Source organism: Megalops cyprinoides, chromosome 5 (genome assembly GCF_013368585.1).
Source record: "Megalops cyprinoides isolate fMegCyp1 chromosome 5, fMegCyp1.pri, whole genome shotgun sequence".
Taxonomy (NCBI): domain Eukaryota; kingdom Metazoa; phylum Chordata; class Actinopteri; order Elopiformes; family Megalopidae; genus Megalops; species Megalops cyprinoides.
In genome coordinates this window covers 33,171,736-33,191,739 of record NC_050587.1, presented here as the reverse complement: position 1 = coordinate 33,191,739, position 20,004 = coordinate 33,171,736, and the positions used below count along the sequence as shown (strand labels likewise).

The 20,004-nt window shown below is 39.4% G+C and overlaps 1 protein-coding gene across 1 annotated transcript; it reads left to right on the top strand.

The window, feature by feature from the left end:
• Window positions 1-958: 958 nt before the first annotated feature.
• ca9 (carbonic anhydrase IX) lies at window positions 959-18,891 on the top strand. Its single transcript, XM_036529976.1, is given in 9 exon segments — window positions 959-1,082; window positions 12,442-12,612; window positions 13,358-13,500; window positions 13,836-13,928; window positions 14,152-14,218; window positions 14,780-14,937; window positions 15,492-15,651; window positions 18,307-18,436; window positions 18,815-18,891. Coding segments are annotated over 9 exon segments (1,107 nt in total). The 3' UTR covers window positions 18,876-18,891.
• Window positions 18,892-20,004: the final 1,113 nt, after the last annotated feature.

Sequence of the window (20,004 nt, the reverse complement as noted above, 5' to 3'; positions counted from 1 at the left end):
GACACAAGGTTGGATGGGAAGATGAGGTAATGTTCAGTGCTTTAATGTGATCCTTGTCAAAGATGCTTCCAGTGTTCACATGAGACTTCTTTAGCATCTACTTTGATTTGATTTATGCTCAGTTGCACAGTCTTTTGGATAAATTTGGAAGATATTATAATTGCCATTTTCTACACATCATGGGACACGGGGGGGAAATGATAGCCTGGTACACTGAGTTACACAAATAAATTCAGCTATAAACTTCCTTTTTTTCGTGCCTCAAGGTGAGACTGCCATTCTTTGATCGTGAAGTGATTCCCTTTTTGATTAAGATCTATAGTCCTTGGACTGGATATGTCTGCCTTCAACCACAGAGGAGGAAAAGACTCCAAATTTTGATAATAGGAAAACAGCTTCCCCCTCATGGCCTTTCCAGAATTGAGAAATGATTCACTGTGATATAATGATAACTTTCTTCAGCATTGTAAAGAAATGGCTGATGTAGCACTTAAGAGCTCTGCAAAAAAATGTTTTAAAACGCACCTCATCAGTTCCTTCACTTGTTAACTGTTTCTTGAAATGAGTTGTCTTGCCTCACGCTTTCGACTGTGAACAGAGGGCACGGGCATCTGGACTTAATTCTTCAGAGTCTTTGCTAGTTATACACCCAACCACGCAGTGTTCTGGACTTCGCTCCTAACTGGGAGAGGGGGAAAAAAAAAGTCTGGTAGCCAGGAGATTAGGTAGACAGGAGATTAGATTAGGGGCAGCAGTTAGGCGCTCTTGAGTGGTTGTGTCCAGCCCTGAGGGGGATGCAGTGGGCACCTTCAGTGACTCCCGGAGTCTGATTGGTGGCTGGCCTGCCAGGAGCCCTGCCTTAAAAAGCACAGCCCAGGTGATCTGATCCTGAGTCAGTGGAGCTGAGCCACCCAGAGAGGATCAGAGAGCAGGAGCAGTGACTGGAGGCAGTGCCGAGATGCTGGGGAAACTCTTCCTTGCCTTCTTCCTGAGAAGCCTGGTGCTGATTGCAGCCTCCTCTTCTTCATCGTCGGAGGAGGACGAGAGCAGCAGTGAGAAGGACAGCGAGGATCACCCCAAAAGTGAGTCCGTCTGATCTGTTAGACACAAGAGTTCAGTTTTAAATGGGACCCCTGAAGGGGCCACACTTTTACTCACACCCACCTCTACCTCTGTTCAATGCAACGTATTTCATATAACAGATACTGGGATCTGACACATTCTCACAAATTTCTTTCAGGTATTTACATCAGTCGAAGCAGTTGACACTTAAAGTTGTTTGAAATGGTATTCCCTCACCTAGACTGGATGTTTCTGTATGGAACATTTGTATGGAATGATTCTGTCATTTTATTGAATTGACTTGGCAGACACTTTCCCTGGTAATTGTCGCTAAGTGTTTTTTATATAATGGCTAAAACCTTTTTAGCATGTCTTTTCTGAAGTGGATGCCACTGATTGATAAAATGTTACTAATCCCTTTTTTTAAATGTTTGGTACCACAATGGTTCCCTCATGCAGTAAAGCCGGAAAGAGTGACTCAGTAAAGCTGCTGAACTGTAACCGGTCTATTCTTGTACTATTTATCAAGAATAAAAGAGTGTGTTTTTCTCTGCTGCCAGAATCACACATCCATAATTCAATTTAAGCTTCTGTAACAATACTAATGAGTCATGTAATTATGCCATCAGAGGTAATTAACAGGCAGATAAAAAGGGCTTAGTATCAGGCTTTCGGTTATTGTTCTGGTTGTGAAATCAAGTTTGCTCTGGAGTTACCTCGGAGAACAGAATAGATGTTTTTGTACAGGACATTTTTAGATTGTTGGCATGGGCAATCTAATCATGGTTTCTCTCCGGGCGGTCTTGAAGGGAAAGGGTTAAGTCAAAAGACTTTGCTGAACTATTACTTCAAACTCCATCACTTCATTTGTCAACCCTTAGAATGTTTGGTATACATTCCACAGTCTCTGTGTTTAATCATTTTGAAGAGGCTTCTTAAAAATAGATTTCTGTTTAATTTCCATTAATGCTCTAATAAATACACAAAGCATATTCACATGTGTAATATTCAGTTGAAACCAACACTTTCCTGCTATGATATGTGCATTATTTCAGTGATTATGTTCACTCTTTTTACATGTTGCAGTTGTGCAAATAAAGGATGATGCTAATGGCTTATGGTTGTGTGATATTGCATAAACTAGTGGTTTGTAGTGTGGTATTTGTTTCTTGTTAGTATTTATATTTTAATCATTAGATCTGTATCTAAGATAGCATTTAATCGGATTATGGCTTTTTGTCTATCCTGAGTGAGTATAATGCAAGGATATCTATAGGTTTGGAACTGGATGAAAATATCAAAATGAAAAGCAGAGATAAGCACATGGTGTGGTACTGGGAACCCTGGAGCAATAGTTGATTCTGATGCTAGAATGAAGTTATAAAGTTACTTTTCCAACAATTGGATAATTATTTTGTTGTCCATTTGTAGCGATACTGCTGAAGTAGTATTTGCCCAGTCAGGTGTTTAGTCAAGATGTTCTCATTTAAAAAGACACAGATGTGCAACTGTAAATGGATTCTGTAAGTTTCTAAATCATTGTTCAGAGGTTCAAAAATTTTTTTATTTTAGCTTTAACTTTCAGTGAGAGGATTAGTTCTGAGAGGCAGTATTAGTTCTTTCATGTCTCACATAATCTTACTTGTTATTTCCAATTGCAATAAACAAACTACTAGAATTGTGACGGCCACTGAAAGTTGGTCGTCAGCTGAGGCTGAGCAGCTCTGAGTTTGATTGAATCACCCCCTTTGCAGCGAACTAATGTGAAATGTTATGATCATATTGCAGAGGAATTTGTTGAGTAAATGGGTACATTTTCAGAAGGAAGGATTTTCCTTGGCGGATTCAGAACGGTGCCAGTCAGCCAGCCTGTGGTTTTGGGCAGAGAGGCTTCTACGTGCAGATCTGGGAGTTCTGGAAGAGCAAACGGCGTTTCGTCAGAGGTGTCTCTTCCAGGCAGGAAGTTAGTTAGACTCCTGTCCTCCTCAGAGCGGTGCAGCAATAACCCACACAGTCCGTGCTTATAGAGCCTCATATGGTCCTAAGAATGTGTCTAGTGCCCTGTGTGGTACTGTCAAGTCTATAAGTCTGTAAACACAGTTCACAGGTAACAAGGTGGAGTCAGTCTGTATGTCTCTTCTGTCTCACAGAGGCTTTTGTTGCTAATGGAAGCGCTACCTCATTGTAACTGGACCGATACATTTTTGATGCATGAACAAATTATTATTTTGGTTGAATATTATACACACTGTACTTAATGAAGCAGCCACCTTGCTGGGATGTGAATTAAGAGGGAAAATATAACCCTGTATGACCATGTTTGCAGTAGCTACTTGAAGTGAAGAAGTTCAGGAGGAAAATTAAAGCCTTGAACAATTTACTAAACCTGAATCTGGTTTTGACTTTGAACAGCGTTTCTCTGTCAGTCACACCAAATCCTGCTCACAGATACAGAAATTCAGCAAAGCCTCCCATACAACCACTAAAACTGACTTTTTGGAATGAGTGCAGTTCCCACTTACGCTGTCAGTCCATAAATGCATGCTTTTCTGCCATTCACAATTCATCACATGTAAGTCTAAAGCTGGAGCTCCAAAGCAGAGCTCATGCTGTGGAAAGTGAATGGGGGCGAACCTGAATGTATTAGTCTGAATTATGGATGCTGAGTACTGACTGTGTGTTTAGCCAAGAACAAGGACTTCTTTGGTTCTCGGATGTTCATCTCGAGGTTTTACCATAAGGAAGCTGGCATCATTCACGCCTGCTCAGCACCTGACTGTAATAGGATTTGAAAATGGAACATCACAGTACTTGCACTTCACACCAAAATTCCTCCAAAGGGGTACAAAGTCATCCTAGGACTCACAAGATGGCTCAGACTCACTCAGATGTTTCTCAAAAAGAAAACACTCTGGATGTGTGGCAGCTGAAATACTAATATCATCATTGCCGCAGGTGTAGGGAATCAGCAAGCGTGCAGTGTTTGCACACAGTGATTTCCATTAGTGATGCCACAAACACAATCAAAGCATGGGTATTGTAAACGCAACAGTGTACAGTTTACCCGGAGTGATACACACAATGTCTGGAGCGTGATTTGGGGGGAAACCACGACTGAATCATTTGTTGAACGACCTTTTTCGTATTTACCATACAAAGGACCAATTCCCAGTAAAAGCAGGACTAGCTGTGTATGAAGTTGTGCCTGAAAGGCAAAAGGTTGTTGAAATCCAAAGTTAAAAGGAAACACTGATTCTAAACGCTGAGTCCATTGCACGCCTGCAGCTGCTTGAAACCAACGTTAGTTTGGATGACTGTGACTTTAAAAAATGACTGCGGAACAACTTTATTTGCTCCAGTGTTCTACTGGCACGGGCAGACTGGAACTTTGCTGGCTGGGCTGTTGCTTTAGGCAGGCCGGTGAACTGCCGGGGTGTGTGCTCCTAGTCACGTCGCTTCATCGCCACGGTGGCTGTGGTTAGGCCCGCCGAGGAGCACGGGTCTTGGCTCATCGAGGAGGCAGCCAACTAAACAGATGTCGAATTATGAAACCTTTATAGGGTTACCGCCACATTCAATATGGAACACAGCTTCATTTGTTAAGGAGGTCACATCTCAGATATTTCTTTACTGCGGTATATTGGAAATGTTTGATCAGTAAATTTAAACTTTCCCCAAAATTAAAGAAAAGCAGGGCAGTTAACAGTTAAAGCAGTTAACCCACTGGACATTTATGCAGTATTTTTGCTGCAAAAGGCTAAATTCCTCGAACATATCTTAATTAAACGATGGGTAGACAATGAATAACTAAAGCTGTCAGATGGAAGACAGTGGGCTATTTTTAAGCACCTTAGTCATTGCCTGCACGGCTGGTTAGAATGGTCTGGAGATTTAACTTCAAAGAGAGCCATGGAGACCTAGTAGCAGGTCGCTGACCTGAGAGGTTCCCTCCCTCTCGGAACACATGTGTCAGGGCTTATTACTGCCCTTTTTCATAGAATGAGAAGACAGACTTTTGTTGGCGAGCTTACAGCACTGCCAGTTTTACAGGAACAGGGCCCTGTAGGGGAAGCACAATACAGTTATTAAAGCAGTTGTTAATGGAGCACCCATGCTTGCACTCTGGGAAAAATGATCAGGAAGTTACCTTACAGTTAGCTGTAAATGTGTGTATCTCACTGAGAGTTTGAATAAATTAATCTTACATTTTCCAGAGAACTTTTATAACTACTACTGAAAATCCAATATAAGCACATGACAAGGGTTTGTGAAAGTGTGCTGCACTGCATCTATGGCTCCTTCATGAAAAAATGTAATCCAGTGAAAATTTTGTAGTCGGATGCACAGAGCATGCTAAATGAATGGCCAGTAGAAGCCAGATTTGTAAATGCTTACTGTGCCCGACCAAACTTTACTTGAGGTTAATTTTCTTAAAGTGCACAAAAGCAGTTATGCAAAATTATGTAACTCTGCAGATATGATAACTCTGCATAGGAGTCTCTGCCAAATTACAAAAATGAAAAAGGTAAACATGCATCTCCTTGACTGAACCTGCAGACCTAGCTCATAGTTCAATGTGAACTCAGAGAGAGAACACAAATATACATCATGTCTTTCACAGTATGTGCCCTATAATCTTGCCACAGGTCTCTTTTTGGATGTCCTTGAGCAACAGTTTGTCACTGGAGTTTTCCAGAGCATGTTGTCTTATAAATGCTGATACAGAGATATGATACAGAGAGAGATTCAATAAAAGTATAAAAACAACCCAACCTGAAATGTATCCTTTAATGAAGGAATATATATAAAGTGAAGGATATTCACTAAAAAGTGAATATCACTTCACTTTATCATTTGAAATATTAATATCAAATATTAGATTTCAAAAGAAATACATTTCTCAAAAGTCTTTCTGATACTGATTGCTTAATCTAGAGTTGGAGAGCTGATTGGGCAAAGATGACCATGTGAGTTCAACTGCTGAACGTGAAGTCCCTTAAAAATATTGAAAGGAAATTTGCCTCGCCTACCAACAGAGCACAGCCTTTGTGCCACTGTTAGTGTGTGTTGGAGGCTGGAGGAATTCAGAGCACAGTCACTCAGCATCTTTGGTTGTTCGGAACCAGCCTTTTCTGACCTAGAAAGATGTTAAAAACCAAATACAGTCCATCAGTGCAACATCACAATACCAGAAGGTATTGTGATCAGAAAAGTAGGGAACTTTTCACGGTCGTAAAATACTTGCACCGCAGATTGTGCATGACTAATTTGACAAATATGTGAGAGAAAGCTCTTTATAATTCCAAATAGCACTATGTCTGGATCGTGCTGTTCTGAACAGAAACATCTCATGAGGGATATCTGGCAGGAAGGTAGAGGTTATCTGTTCAATGGAACAGTGCAGTCATGACCCATGCTGTCACTTCCCAGAAACAATGTGTGTGCCACGAACCGTCAGTACCGTGACTGTCAGTCATACGAAAACGTGTCATAAAGTGTGAACGCCTGATTCAGCGCGGCTGGAAAAAAAAGCTGCGCACAATGCCGACTGGGTCCCCGGTGAGCGAAACCTCCCATGTGGTGAAAATTTAATAGGGAGGTGATAAAGGTCACCATTCATCACAGCAGGGGTTGAAACCTCAGCCGAAACCTTGACCTCTCTTCATGTGTTAAACATTAAAGTGCTTGGCTCAGCTATACCCCATTCGCTCACGTGACTCTGGAACATGCCAGTCTCTGTGTTTTGCATCCACGCTTTCACATGTTCAGATGAACATATGACCTCTGATAGCACGATGTGCTGATCCATCAGTAATTTTACTTCTTGCATGTGAACATATGCAGTAGTAGTACTTGGATCAAACTGCTAAACATATTTTAGCGGTCATGACGAAACTCTATATGAATATTTTTGGATAATATGATTGAGGAATAATTTTCAGCAATAGACTGCTAATGATTTTTTTGCCGCTATACTGACAATTGATATCTTTGAAGTTGAACATGCTTATTGAATGAGATCACTAAGCCATCTCTCATTAAAACCCTGATTTACTTAAGCTTGTCGGAGCATTACCCATTCTCCATTACCTACTTATATCAAGTTACATCCATAACCACAGACAATTAGTCTCTTGTCTTTGAACAGAATGAATGGAACAGTGGTGCCAGTTTAAGAAACTGCAATGTTTAAGTACTGATATATGGGAGTCTTGAGATGTGAGGTAGATTTCCTCTTCCTTTTAACAGATTTTAGATTAGATCTTCGGAGACTGGTTGTATCAGTTACTGTTTGAGAGAAAGAAGACATATTAGACACACAGTCAGGAATTTTGTCAGGTGTCCTAGTCTGAGTTATTGGCAAACTGTTAAGACAAAGAATGGATGGATTATTTTATTGATAGGTGTTTGATCAGGCAATTATCCAGACTTCCATCATAACCATTTTGGAAAAAGGAATGAACTGATATATTGACAGAAGGTCATCATTTTACACTGAAAGAGTGACATCACCCAGTACACCACGGTGCACGAGGGTTGAGTATGTCGTCTGTGGATCGTATGTGTAAGGCACAGTGACCAATGGAAAATTTAAGCTTTAATCTTAAATGAAAAACTCTGTTCAGTGCTTAGCATTATAGCATGTTTAAAAAACAAGAACAAAAGCATGCAATTGATGGAGATACTGTGCTGTAGGAGGGGCCGTCATTAACTCATTAAGTGACACAGTGTGGTAATAACAAATCACACGGCACCAATCAGTCATCCAAACTGTCACTGCAAAAGGAAAAAAAAAACAGGTTTTCAATTAACCTACCTGGCTAAATAAAGGTTCAATCAAATACTTACGGATTAACTTCTTTTTCATAGTGGACCAGAGGAGAAATGGAACAGATGTAGAGCCACACAGCAGGGGCACACTGACTAGCTTTGGTTGTGATTGAGCTAAATGGCACCATGTAGCAACAATAACCTTGGGATTGACAATGAAACCACAGGGACTCCCCCCCCCCACTCCTCCCCCCAGCAACCTGTCGACACTTTCACTCAGGGAACCGAGATGGGGCCTGCTGATGGAGAGCACAATGGCCGCATTCACTCAGGCACATGAAGGGCGGATTGTATACGTGCACTGATGGCAAAGAAAACAGAGCAGCCTTTTAAACTCTGATTCAAGACACTGGATCTCTCGGCTCGAGTGTAGCTCTGTGTCTTCTTTTCTACTCAAAACAGACAGCTGGCTGACATATGCTCCGTGACGTTGCTTTTCTTTCGTAGACTGTGAATCAGTTGTGTTTGGCTTTGCTAACACATGGACCAGCACGGCCTGACTCTCCGGCAACCCATTGTCCCATATCGAGTCTCAGTGGAGGCGATCTGTGAGGGGATTGTGTGCGTTTGATTGACAAAGATTGTGGCGTTTCAATAGTGAGGGATTTGTAAAGTGTGCACTAATTAAATACAATTCTACAAAATGAGTAGTTGCATGAAATTCCAGTAGAGGTTCTTTTTTAAATTCCATTAATGCTTCTTTGAAGTCTTGGATTATGGGATTTCATCTAATGTGTATACTTGCATTATCTTTAGATTTAGTGAGATTAGGAATTAAGGAGGTGGTGTTGGAGGCCGGTACAGGCTGATTGCATCATTATTGCCAATGCTAGATATATAGCGCATGAATGAGACTTTTGCATGGTGATAAATACATTACAAAAAGTTCTGATAAGGAAAAGTTCTGGTCCAAAAGTGTGAGATATATCATGTCTGAGCATGAGAGCAGAGCCCTGGACCGATTGTGTGAGACTCGAGTTCAATGCATGAGACTTGGTGTCTAATGCCTATTACTTACCAAGCGCATCTCTCCATGGTTAATGGTTGAATATGTTCTGATACAGAATATCCTTATTCAATATGCCTTGACCCTCAGACATGTTCATGACATGTAGTTTGTTTTTACCTACCCTATTCTGGCACCACCCATTGTAGTCTTTTGTGTTGTTATGTTTTTTTACTCAGTCTAGAAATATCATTATTGCCTCTATTGCTGTTATGAGTTTACTGAGCCGTCCCGCCACTGTTTGTCTTTATAGTGAGGCACTATGGGAGATATGCATGGCAGAAGTATTCTCTTTGAAATGTATGCTCCAATGAAGCGAAGAAATTACAGCGACAATAATAATGCAGAAATAAAGTCGGAAATAACACACCAAAACAGAGTATCTGAGCCTGCAGCTAAGTTAGTGAAGTGACAGTGAAGTGGTAGTAAAGTTCCCGCCAGGTTACCATCAATTTATCATATGTAATGCAGACATGCCTAAAAAAGGGTTCAGTTTTCTTGAGGAAAACTCAACACTTGCTGATTTACAAAATCTTGGGATGTCCAAGAAAACCGTTCCACAAGGATTTTGTTTTAAAGCTTGTATTCCTATAAAAACCCTCTCAAACAAATATCCCTCACACTGTTATGAGGTTTTATTTACATTTATGTACTTTTGCTTAGCATTTAAATTCCTCCTGGGCTACTTACGTCACACTCCATGGATTGTCCATTTATACAACTGGTTGTTTGTTGGTGTAAAAAAGCACTTTGCCCAAGATTGCATCAATAAGGGGGCCCCGTTCAGAACTCCAGCTTTTTCATCGTGTGGTCACAAGTCCAATGACCAAATCACACCATAGTGCTACCACACAGCCGCTGCTCAATTAAGCCTCGTTTGAATGCCGTCAGACTTTTGATGACCGTATACTTCTATTGTCATTTCCAATCAGTGCTTAATTCAAACCCACAGTGTATGACACCTGTGCGTATCATTTACTTATTTGGCAGACATTCTAATTCTGGGTGAATTAAAAGATTAAAAGATTAAATACTTTAATCATAAAACATTTAAAAAACATTAAAAAGAAACATAATAATAAAAGCATCATGCAGAGAAATTATACTTAAGTGCAACATAAATGCAACAGTATGGATTTATGGCATAACATGACCTTTAGTCATAGTGTTTTCATAGTGCCAAGCAGTGATTCATAAGAGTGATACTAACTTGCATCATACTACCATATTTGTAATGACAAACAATGAACTGAAACAGCTATGATAATCCATACACAAACTGTGTTATAGGATCAAGTGAACTGATTCTGGTAGTTAGGTGGAGGACAGGCCAGAATTCTGAGAACCAGGGCAAGGTCTGGTGTGTCTTAAGGTGTGTTGGAGATGGTGTCTTATATCTGTTACGAAAGGTGGGGAGTGTTTTTGCAATTTTGACAGTCAGAGAGTCAGAGGTAATTCATTCTAACATTGGGGGCCGATGAGGGAACAAAGGTTAGTTTTCATAACACCAAGCCCCTTAAAGGACAGAATCTGTGGTTTAAATAGTACTGGCTGAAGTATTTTGAGGTAATATAGAGGTAATGTTTTCCTAGAAAAGTATAGAACTGTTTTTCCTTTATGTTAATTTTTCCCATGCTGCACTTGTTCTGAATCAGAGTTAGATAGTTAGATAGAAGAGCCGAGAATGACAGCTCTTAAAATGTCTATAAGGTGATTTTCCGCAAGTAATCTTATGTGACAGTAAGTTCAGAGAACTGCTACAGGTAGGCAGATATGTAACAGTTGGGGAGGATATGCTTGGCAAAAAGGTTTTGTTTTAAACTGTATTTAATTTATTTCAGTGATGACAGTGCAAGGCAGTGAGGCTTCCTAAACCCCCGTAATAGCTGGCTACCAAGAAAGTCATTCATTGATTCATTGATTGAACCAATCAGAAGACACTGCTCTTCACTTCAAACCACTGCCATTGGTTGAAATCAGGGAGCAGTTGATTACCCATTGTGGTTTCACACACTTTGAGGGGGCTTGCCCTTCCATAACTAATGTCACTGAAACGTCCGCATGAAGTTGTTCATTTTAATCTCACATGCACAGCCCTTTGACTAAAGTTCACATTCATGGAACAATGCTAAGGGTCTGGACGTCAAAAAACCAACTGTACCATGGCTGTACAGTTTGTACCAAAAGCACAAAGGGATTCAGAATAGATAATTGTATAAATATATATAAAATTATATGCCATTGTATGAAATCGTCCATACATGCATACGAATTCACAATTCTGTATCAACTGATCTGGGATAATACACCACTCTGTGTATTATCATGTGCTATGTATGCTCATTACTAATGCCATTTTATCTCTCTTTTAGGCACCTCTCATGGGCACTGGAAATATGATGGTAAATATACATGTATAAGATCTGATTTCCCCTATTCCTCATAACCTCTCTCAAAACATCTCAAAACAACAATCTGTGCCAAGTGTACAATAGGATGTTGTTCCATAATGTTGTCATGCAAGTAAATGTGACATTCCTGCTACTTTCAGCTTCATATCTTGTGTATTTATGCAAATAATTTGCATACTATATTATATAGACACGTGCATTTATTTTTTGATTTATATATAAAAAAGTTAAAGTCAAATTAAATTACATTTCAAACCATGCACACTGATGCAGAATCAGTAAGGCGATGTTTTTCCTTGCCCCTCCCAGCAAATCTCTAACAGTGCAATCTGAGATTTTATAGTGGCCAAATCAAATCATTATGTGAACTACACCTTCCTGCCCTCTCACTATCTTATACTGGGCACCAAGTCCAAGTTGATAGGGAAATCCTGAGATTATATATGAATTGTTCTCTGGAGATAAACTGTGTCAAATATCATCCCCATGGTAGATCTCCCTTTGAAAACTTTCCCTCACTCAGCATCTTTTTGAAGCGTGACGTGCGAAAATAATTTAATACATTAATACAATAACAAATGCAAATCTGTACCACTCTCTGATCCCAAAGTGAACTTACTAGGAGTCAAAATAGACTATAGCACAGTTTAAACCACATGTGTCTGAGTTAATATGACTTTTAAACTGACCGTGAGAGGTCTTTATGACTTCAGTGAAATAAAATAGATATCTGTGAATTGAACAATCGACTGTACCTCCTTGACCCATCCTTTCAAGGATTCTGTCATATAAAATATCTGTTTCAGATCATAAACCTTTTATTACTGGCCATGATCTGTCTGGTTTGGATATAGGCATTATACAATACAAGTTCACAATGGTACCATCCAATACTACCTCTTTGTGGAGATCAATGCTGCTTTAAGATAGCTACACAAGCTCTTTAAAACAGAAAGTGATGTCACTGGGCACTTCTCGGGGTCATTTTCATTTGCATCTGATGGACACATAGCATTAGGTTTTGAAAGGAAAACAGCATACCTGTGACAGTGTACCAGTGTTATATAATTAACTCAGAGTCATGCACTATAGGGTTTGGTGTCGTGTTAATGATTGTCCCCTTCCTGGCAGATCAAGATGCCTGGCCTTCGACGTTCCAGCACTGCAGTGGAAATTCCCAGTCTCCCATCAACATCGACACCAGGGAGGCCATCTTCAACCCCAAGTTACCAGCAATAAAGCTGGAGGGATATGACCTCTCAGACAAACAATCCCTGAGACTGCTAAACAACGGGCACACGTGTAGGTACCACTTGCTTGGTGTTGGAGCAGAGGTGCTGGCAAGCGGCACAAATCAAGGCTATGCTACGTGCCTTCTACAAAGGGCACAGGAGTCCAAATCCAATGTAGGGGTCAGTTTGTCACCTACACTAGGCTTATATTCAGTTTGCGCTAAATTGATTGTTGTATGCTCACACTCACCGGTCCAGGAGTGTTGTTAGCCTGGTCTGACGCTGTTGCTTGTTTAACTTGAATGGGTACACTTTGTGCTGGAAGTCGCTCTGGATAAACTGCTAAATGCATGTAATGTAATGTATACAAAACAAATCACGAGTCAGATTTAAATCAATTCATAATCACGAGTCAGATTTAAATCAATTCATAATCACGAGTCAGATTTAAATCAATTCATAAGTCAACCCCCATCCCCACAGCTCTGTTGTTTTTGCAGTTCTGAATATGTTATAACACCAGACGCAGAATGGCACAGAATTGTACAGGAGGTGTATGGACGATACTGTGCATTGAGCTGGTCTACAGGGCTACTCAGTCACTTCTCTGTAAACCACACTCCCGGGGCTGAGGAGCAAAACTAAATGGGATCAATCAAGAAAATAGTTCGCTGAATCAGGTGGTTGAGATTAAGAGCCTCGCTGGAATGTGAGCCTGTGGACAGCGTGTTCCTCCAGGACAGGAGCGGACATCACTGGTATCCAGCCATTGCCTTGTGGTTCAAAGCACTTGTGGTGTGTAATGTCTTCCTCAGTGCAGCTGAGTCTACCCAACACCATGCGCATCGTCAAAGGGTTCGACAGCGTGTTCCTGGCCGCGCAGCTGCATTTCCATTGGGGGACCAAGGAGGTGCCTGGGTCAGAGCATACCATAGATGACGTCCACTTCCCGGCAGAGGTGAGGAGGTCGAGCCTATTGAAGATGCTGTTGTTTTTAAAAATGGTCCAGTATGACACATTGCGGCACAAAGGAGGGGGTATTTTTAAAGTAATCACTCCGCATTGGACCAAATTCTCGCTGCTAAAATCTGCGGCTGAAAAGACATACAGGTGTTTCAGCTGAGCTAAATCTGAAACTACTTTGAACAACAGCAGACACCACTATCCTCCAGGTCCAGGATTCATTGTCCCAATTAAAGCAAACATTGCATGAAGGTGAAATATATTCTCTAGGTGTAAAAGTGAAAAAAATGAAAAATGAAAATAAATTGTCTATTTGTTTTTCCATTTTAGATTCATGTGGTTCACTACAACTCTAAATATGCAAATATCTCAGAAGCGGCCAGCAAACCGGATGGACTGGCAGTGCTGGGGGCCTTCATTGGGGTAAGAGCTTTTACATGCAGGCCACGTCACAATGGTTTAAGGGCTTTACCTTAAGAGTTTTACATATATGTACATTACATAATCAGCTAAAACTACAAGCTAATATTACAATGCCATGAATAGGATCAGTGTTCTGTATAAAGATAGAAAGTAACTGTATTAGGAAAGAACAGCTTGAACTCTTCTGGTCAATATCTAACATACTCTCATTTGTCAATTGTAGATTGGTCTACATGAGAATGAAAACTATGAAAAAATCCTGTCATCGCTTGCAGATGTCAGCATAGAAGGTAATGATTATTCATTTCACCCACTCTTTATTATTTTAACCTGAGTATTGTGCAACACATTATGGTTGTGATAAGACATGCCCCACTACAGTATCCTTCTCTCTTCCCTATTTCAGCTTTATTCTCATAATATGGGCCATTGAGGTGAACTATGGCAAGATGAAAATAGCCTGTTCTGTAATAAAACACTGGGTTAAATTCTTTCATTGGCGCAAGGGCAATTCGGTTTCGATTGTGTTGCCAGGTCAAAGAAATAACCGGAAAGTGAAGACCTGTGTCAGCAGCAGCAATATCTGTGAGGATTTACACAACACACGTCACATTTATTCCCTCTCAATCTTTCGCTTGGAAATGTCAGTGGAAAGTTACATCTTTCATGGAATATATCCTTTATCCATACAATAAATCAATAAATACATTAAGAACTTGATACCTGCTAATTTTGGTAATGATGAAACAAGGTAGTCAGAGTTCAGCTTCAGTCTCAAAATAGTCTCTAGTAGTAAAACATTAATGAAGTACAAATGGATTTTTAACAATTTTCCTTTGTTTGTGTTTCAGAGTCTGATACTGAAATCCCAGGATTTAATGTCCGGTATCTACTGCCAAACAGTCTGGATCGATTCTACAGATACAATGGGTCCCTGACCACTCCTCCCTGCTACCAGACTGTGAATTGGACTATTTTCAATGATACTATCACAGTTTCGCGGAAACAGGTGAGTTCTTTGAATCAATATCTTTGACTTATACCTGGATATTTATGGAGAACTGGTAATGGCAGCAGGATTTATCTGATAAACTTGGTCTCAAGGTTGTCCAGATCCTACTATAGAGATTAAGAGTTCATATAGTCAGTGGTGTTATGGAAATGACCTTGTAATCTGACACAATTTTTTGGAGAAACAATGGTTGTTTGAATATCATCTCCAGAGGGGTTACATTTTACATTTTACATTTTTTAAACAAGTTAGCAGCCAATTTATAAATGCTTGGTATACCTAGCCATATCTTTCTCGGGCCAGACCAAGCATGCCATTTTTATCACTAGCTTGAACACGCATGGGTTACTAAAACTAGGACCCAGAATGGAGCTATTGGAGATTAGTGACAAAAGAAAAACAACTCTGAAGTGAACTTGACCGCTGCTAAGCTTAAAAAATACAGCTGACCTGTAGTGGGCTTCTAGGAAGAAGCTATTTGATTGCTTCCAACATTAATAATTATTCAGCCAGAGTAATATCTGTACTCCGCATTGTCCCTTGTCTTCCAGTTGGCTGCCCTTGAGGATACGCTGAAAGCAGGACACAACCAGCACCTGACCAAAAACTTCAGAGCCCCCCAGCTTCTTCATGGGAGACAGGTGCTGTCTTCTTTCAGTGCAGTTCCCAGTTCAAGGGGCACAGGTAAGGGACATCCCATCTAGCTTCACAGCAGCACTCAAGGTCTCCTTGCCTCTTTTTTGAAGAAATTCATGTTACGAAATTGTATGTGTGTGTGTGTGCCTATATCCCTGTCAAATGTATGAGAGAACATACAGGTACATGTATATGCATACATGTATATGTCTGTGCACAGCTGACATCTAAACAATCAGTGATTTTTTAACAAATTTTTTAAAGTACCTTGTGGACCTTTCCTGTGAAAATAGTGCAAATAGCAAGATCACCCATAAATGTATCTGCAGTTGAGTTTAGTGTTCACATCTGAACCCGTTAACAGGAACTTCAAATGCGAAGGTAAACAAAAGCCCCACCCTGGAGTCCCCACCTTTCAACAACACACACTTCCTACCTGAGTTCACCTGCTGTGTACACTGTAGATTGTGGTCATTGGTCTGGTCTGACTTATATTAATATTTTTACAGGTGTGTAACGTATTCAATCTGGCATATCAACATGTTCAATAAAGAGCCATATTTTATGTGGTCGAGAAAAGTCCATGAATTGCTGAGTAATAAATAACATATTTTATGCCCTTCATATCTTATTGCCCAGTCACGGCTGGGTCAATCACCTGTATAGTATTATGTACAAAGGATCTTAGAGTTAGAGATCCCTCCCCTTCGTAGGGAAACCCACACTAACATGTGGTGAAGATAAAACTCAACACCAAATTATTGACACAATTCAAAATAAAGTATTCTGGTATCAGACCCTCTTGCAATCCCATAAACCTTCTCTTAACCTTATGAGTGATTTTGGTGTACATTTATATCTTACAAACACCCTTCAGTTTTATCAATGCTTCCAAAGAGATAATCAGAGAAGTCTATCCCAGTTCAGTGGTCAAGACACTTGTTGCAAAAAGCTCTTGGGTTTGTGCCCAACATACTCAAAGTCTTTAAGATTTGTGAAATTATCCGCTTCATCAGCTGCAGTGAAGTATGGACCCCTAGTTCTCCTTCTGGACTAAGGCACCTTCACGTGTGTTTTTTCCAGTCTCTTTGTGTTGGTTTTGCAGTCACATGCACAAGAAAACCTTTCAATGTGTCACGTGTGTTGGGATGTTTCTATGCACTGGTTGAAAGGCTTATCTTAAAATACACCCAGACCCTTGCAGTTAAGAGTTCTTAGTTTGTTCTTAAAGATAACTTACAACCTTTGGCATCAGGTAAACTCTCTCATGTCAGAAACAGACGTAAATGTGGTGTTGTCTTTTGGTGAACACAGAGCTGATTTCGCTGCCCATTCTTGGTTGTCCTGGCAACCATTCAGACTCAGTCCCAACCGAAGAAAGCCAGATTGAACAAACAGAGTTGAATAAGTGTTGCTGTGTACAATATATTGGGCATCTGACAGTCAAAATGTTTTCCATTCTTTGTGGTGTAGTAGTTAGAGAACTGGACCTACAAGCAGTTGGTTGTGGGTTTTGCTTCCCAGGATGGGCATTCTTGTTTTCACCTTTGGCAAAAGGCTTAGCCTGAAAAACTTAAGCAAATATCCAACTGCATAAATGGATAATAAACCAAATAAGTATTGCACCCAGTCAATAATTCTTATTACATACTGTAAAAGAGTAGTCAGGAGTGTTCTCTGGTGTGAACAGGGAAGGTTCAGGGAAAGTGTCGGTCATGACAAGCTATTACCAATCAGCCTTGTAAAGGGTCTTCGACATTTCCCAGATTCAGTTTCAGGATGGTAATAACTAAATCAGTTATAATGCTTCAGGAAAGAAGCCTCTGTGTCTTTGAAGCTCCATGGACCATAAAAGGTGTAACCATATTTATCTTTACTTACAGGACCCCAAAGCCCCTTTTATCCAGACAGCAATGATCAGTCAAACAAGGGCAGGTCAATGAATGAACCAGCCAGTAAGTAAAGAAAAGCAGATTCACAACAGCCACCTACACACAGCACATCTATAGAGAAACGGATTTTTAAAAAGACATCACATTTTACATTTTATGAAGACCTCAAAGCACTCCTTCTATGCTCTTAAATTTTCACTTCCCAACTGATTATTTTTTACATGCTCCACCATTTCCTCTGTATTACAGGACATTGGATTCATGTCAGTCCATACAAGCTGTATTTGATTTGCCATACAAACTACAGTCCCTCCTGAAGTTCAATCTTTGAAAGTAGAAGTGCAAAGCTGTACAGTAGCCCATGTTCACTGCTTCTGATACATTGACTGATCTTAATCTAAGGGCATGTGTGTTGTGTAAAAATTTGCCTGTCACAGTTGTGAATAAATATGCATGTTCTCTATTTGTCTTCTTTTCAGACTCTGAAGCAATGTTTTCCAAAGGTATGTCATAACTGTGTTCCTTTTCACATTAACTTACCTACTACTGCAGTTTAATAACAATATCCCAATATCCCAATATATTGTTTAATAACAATATCCCATTAATATTCACATTTAATAACAATATCCCATCAATGTATGAATATGATAGCATAATTCAAAATGCTATTATTTTTTAACCTATGAGAAAAAATGTGAACTAAACGTTTTAATTTCCAAATGTCGAAAAATGGTACAGTATGTCTTTATATATATTTTGCATATGCTCTCAAAGTAGACGTGTTGATGTTAAAAACAGGCAACCCATCTAATCCTTGGCTACGAAATCTCTGTAGCTAAGCTGGGTAGTAATCAGTCAATTCCCTTTGCAGGAGACATACTGGCCACAGCCTTTGGAGTTCTCTTTTCTGTCACTTTGTTATCCTTTATGATGTACGCATGTCAGCAACGGAAAAAATATTCAAGGTAACTATATATTTTTTTCCATTTTCTCTTATCAATGTTTGCTTTCACATTGTTCTTGACAGAGTGGTTTAAATCCGTGATAATGCTCTAGCTGATTTGGACAAAACATCAAACGCATTAAATATCCATTAGCTATCTGTGACTCTGTTCACTAATGACAAAATTCCTGCGTATATGTGTGCCAACAGCCATTTACTGCATAATTGAAAGAAGTAATGGTAATAACCTGACTCATCGCATAACTAAACATTCATTGAAGCAGTTAGTTTAGTCAATATTTACCTGCACTGTATCACCCTTTGTAGCTGATTCTCAGAACCATGGACTTAATAGAATAAACCATTTTTGTTTCTTTTTTCCATTTTTGTGTTTCTGCAGATTCAAAAAAGATGCGAGACAGAATGTTATTTATAAGCCAGCAACCAAAGAAGAGGCATAGTGCCCCCCCAAACCGCACAATTACATGTAATTTATATTAAAAATTATCATTTTTCTAATGAAGTCCATGCACAAATTGAAATTGTTCTTCAGCTGCTTGACAGACTTTTTGTAGACTATAATACTATATTTGTATGGCAGTGAAAAAAAAAAAATCAAGCAGTCTCAAGTCATTGCCCAAAGTGTTTGACAATGCCAGGGTGATAATTGTTACATTTGGATGGTTTAAGTATTTATATGAAATTACAAAAAAATCAATTGTTTGCCACCAAGCTTCTGTTTAAAGTAAAACTGCAATATGTTATATTTGTGCTGTATTTATAAATATTTTCCAGTGTCAGGTCATTGGCAGTTACTTTCTGTCTTCCTGTAAATCACAGAAACTTCACGTACAAACACTCCTGTTCCAGATTACCTCATAACCAAGGTTAACAAACACATTCATTACTTAAACCTTGTTTTGACCATCAACTTCAACGAAAACAGTATGAAATGACAGTAACGTTACAGGAAGTAGACTTTGTTTCTCAATTACTTGCAACATGTGTCCAGTGTCATATTTTGTAGGTTGTTTGTCATACAGCTGTAAGATGTTTTTGTACATGTATGTTTTTATATTTTTGCTGTAATATTGTGGTCTTTCATCCCATGCAACTTGCGTAAATCAAAATGTGAAGATTTCTTTGTCAATCACGTGGACCTAATACTTTAGGATTAGTATTGTTTGTATGGATTACTTCTCGCTTCTGTGCATTCCTAATGCATACATAGCGTAATCATGAACTCCTGGATCTTTTTCTGGGTTGGAAGACAATTGGACCTGGCAATTAACAATAAATGTTTTGTCAATATTTTAAAACTTGTCTGTTTTTTCATTCCTCATTAAATACAAAGATGATTTTCTTAGTTGAAACTACTTGATGGAATACTTCAAAGACCAGTGCCGTAGCATTAGTATTGGAACACTGAACTATATATACTATGTACATACAGATATACACACAAATATATCTATATACAGTAGATATATAGATATAGATATACAAATACAAAAGATATTGTATCTGTATATAAATATATACAAATATTGAAACAAGTTTTTGCAAGCAACTGTGGACCATAATTATTTT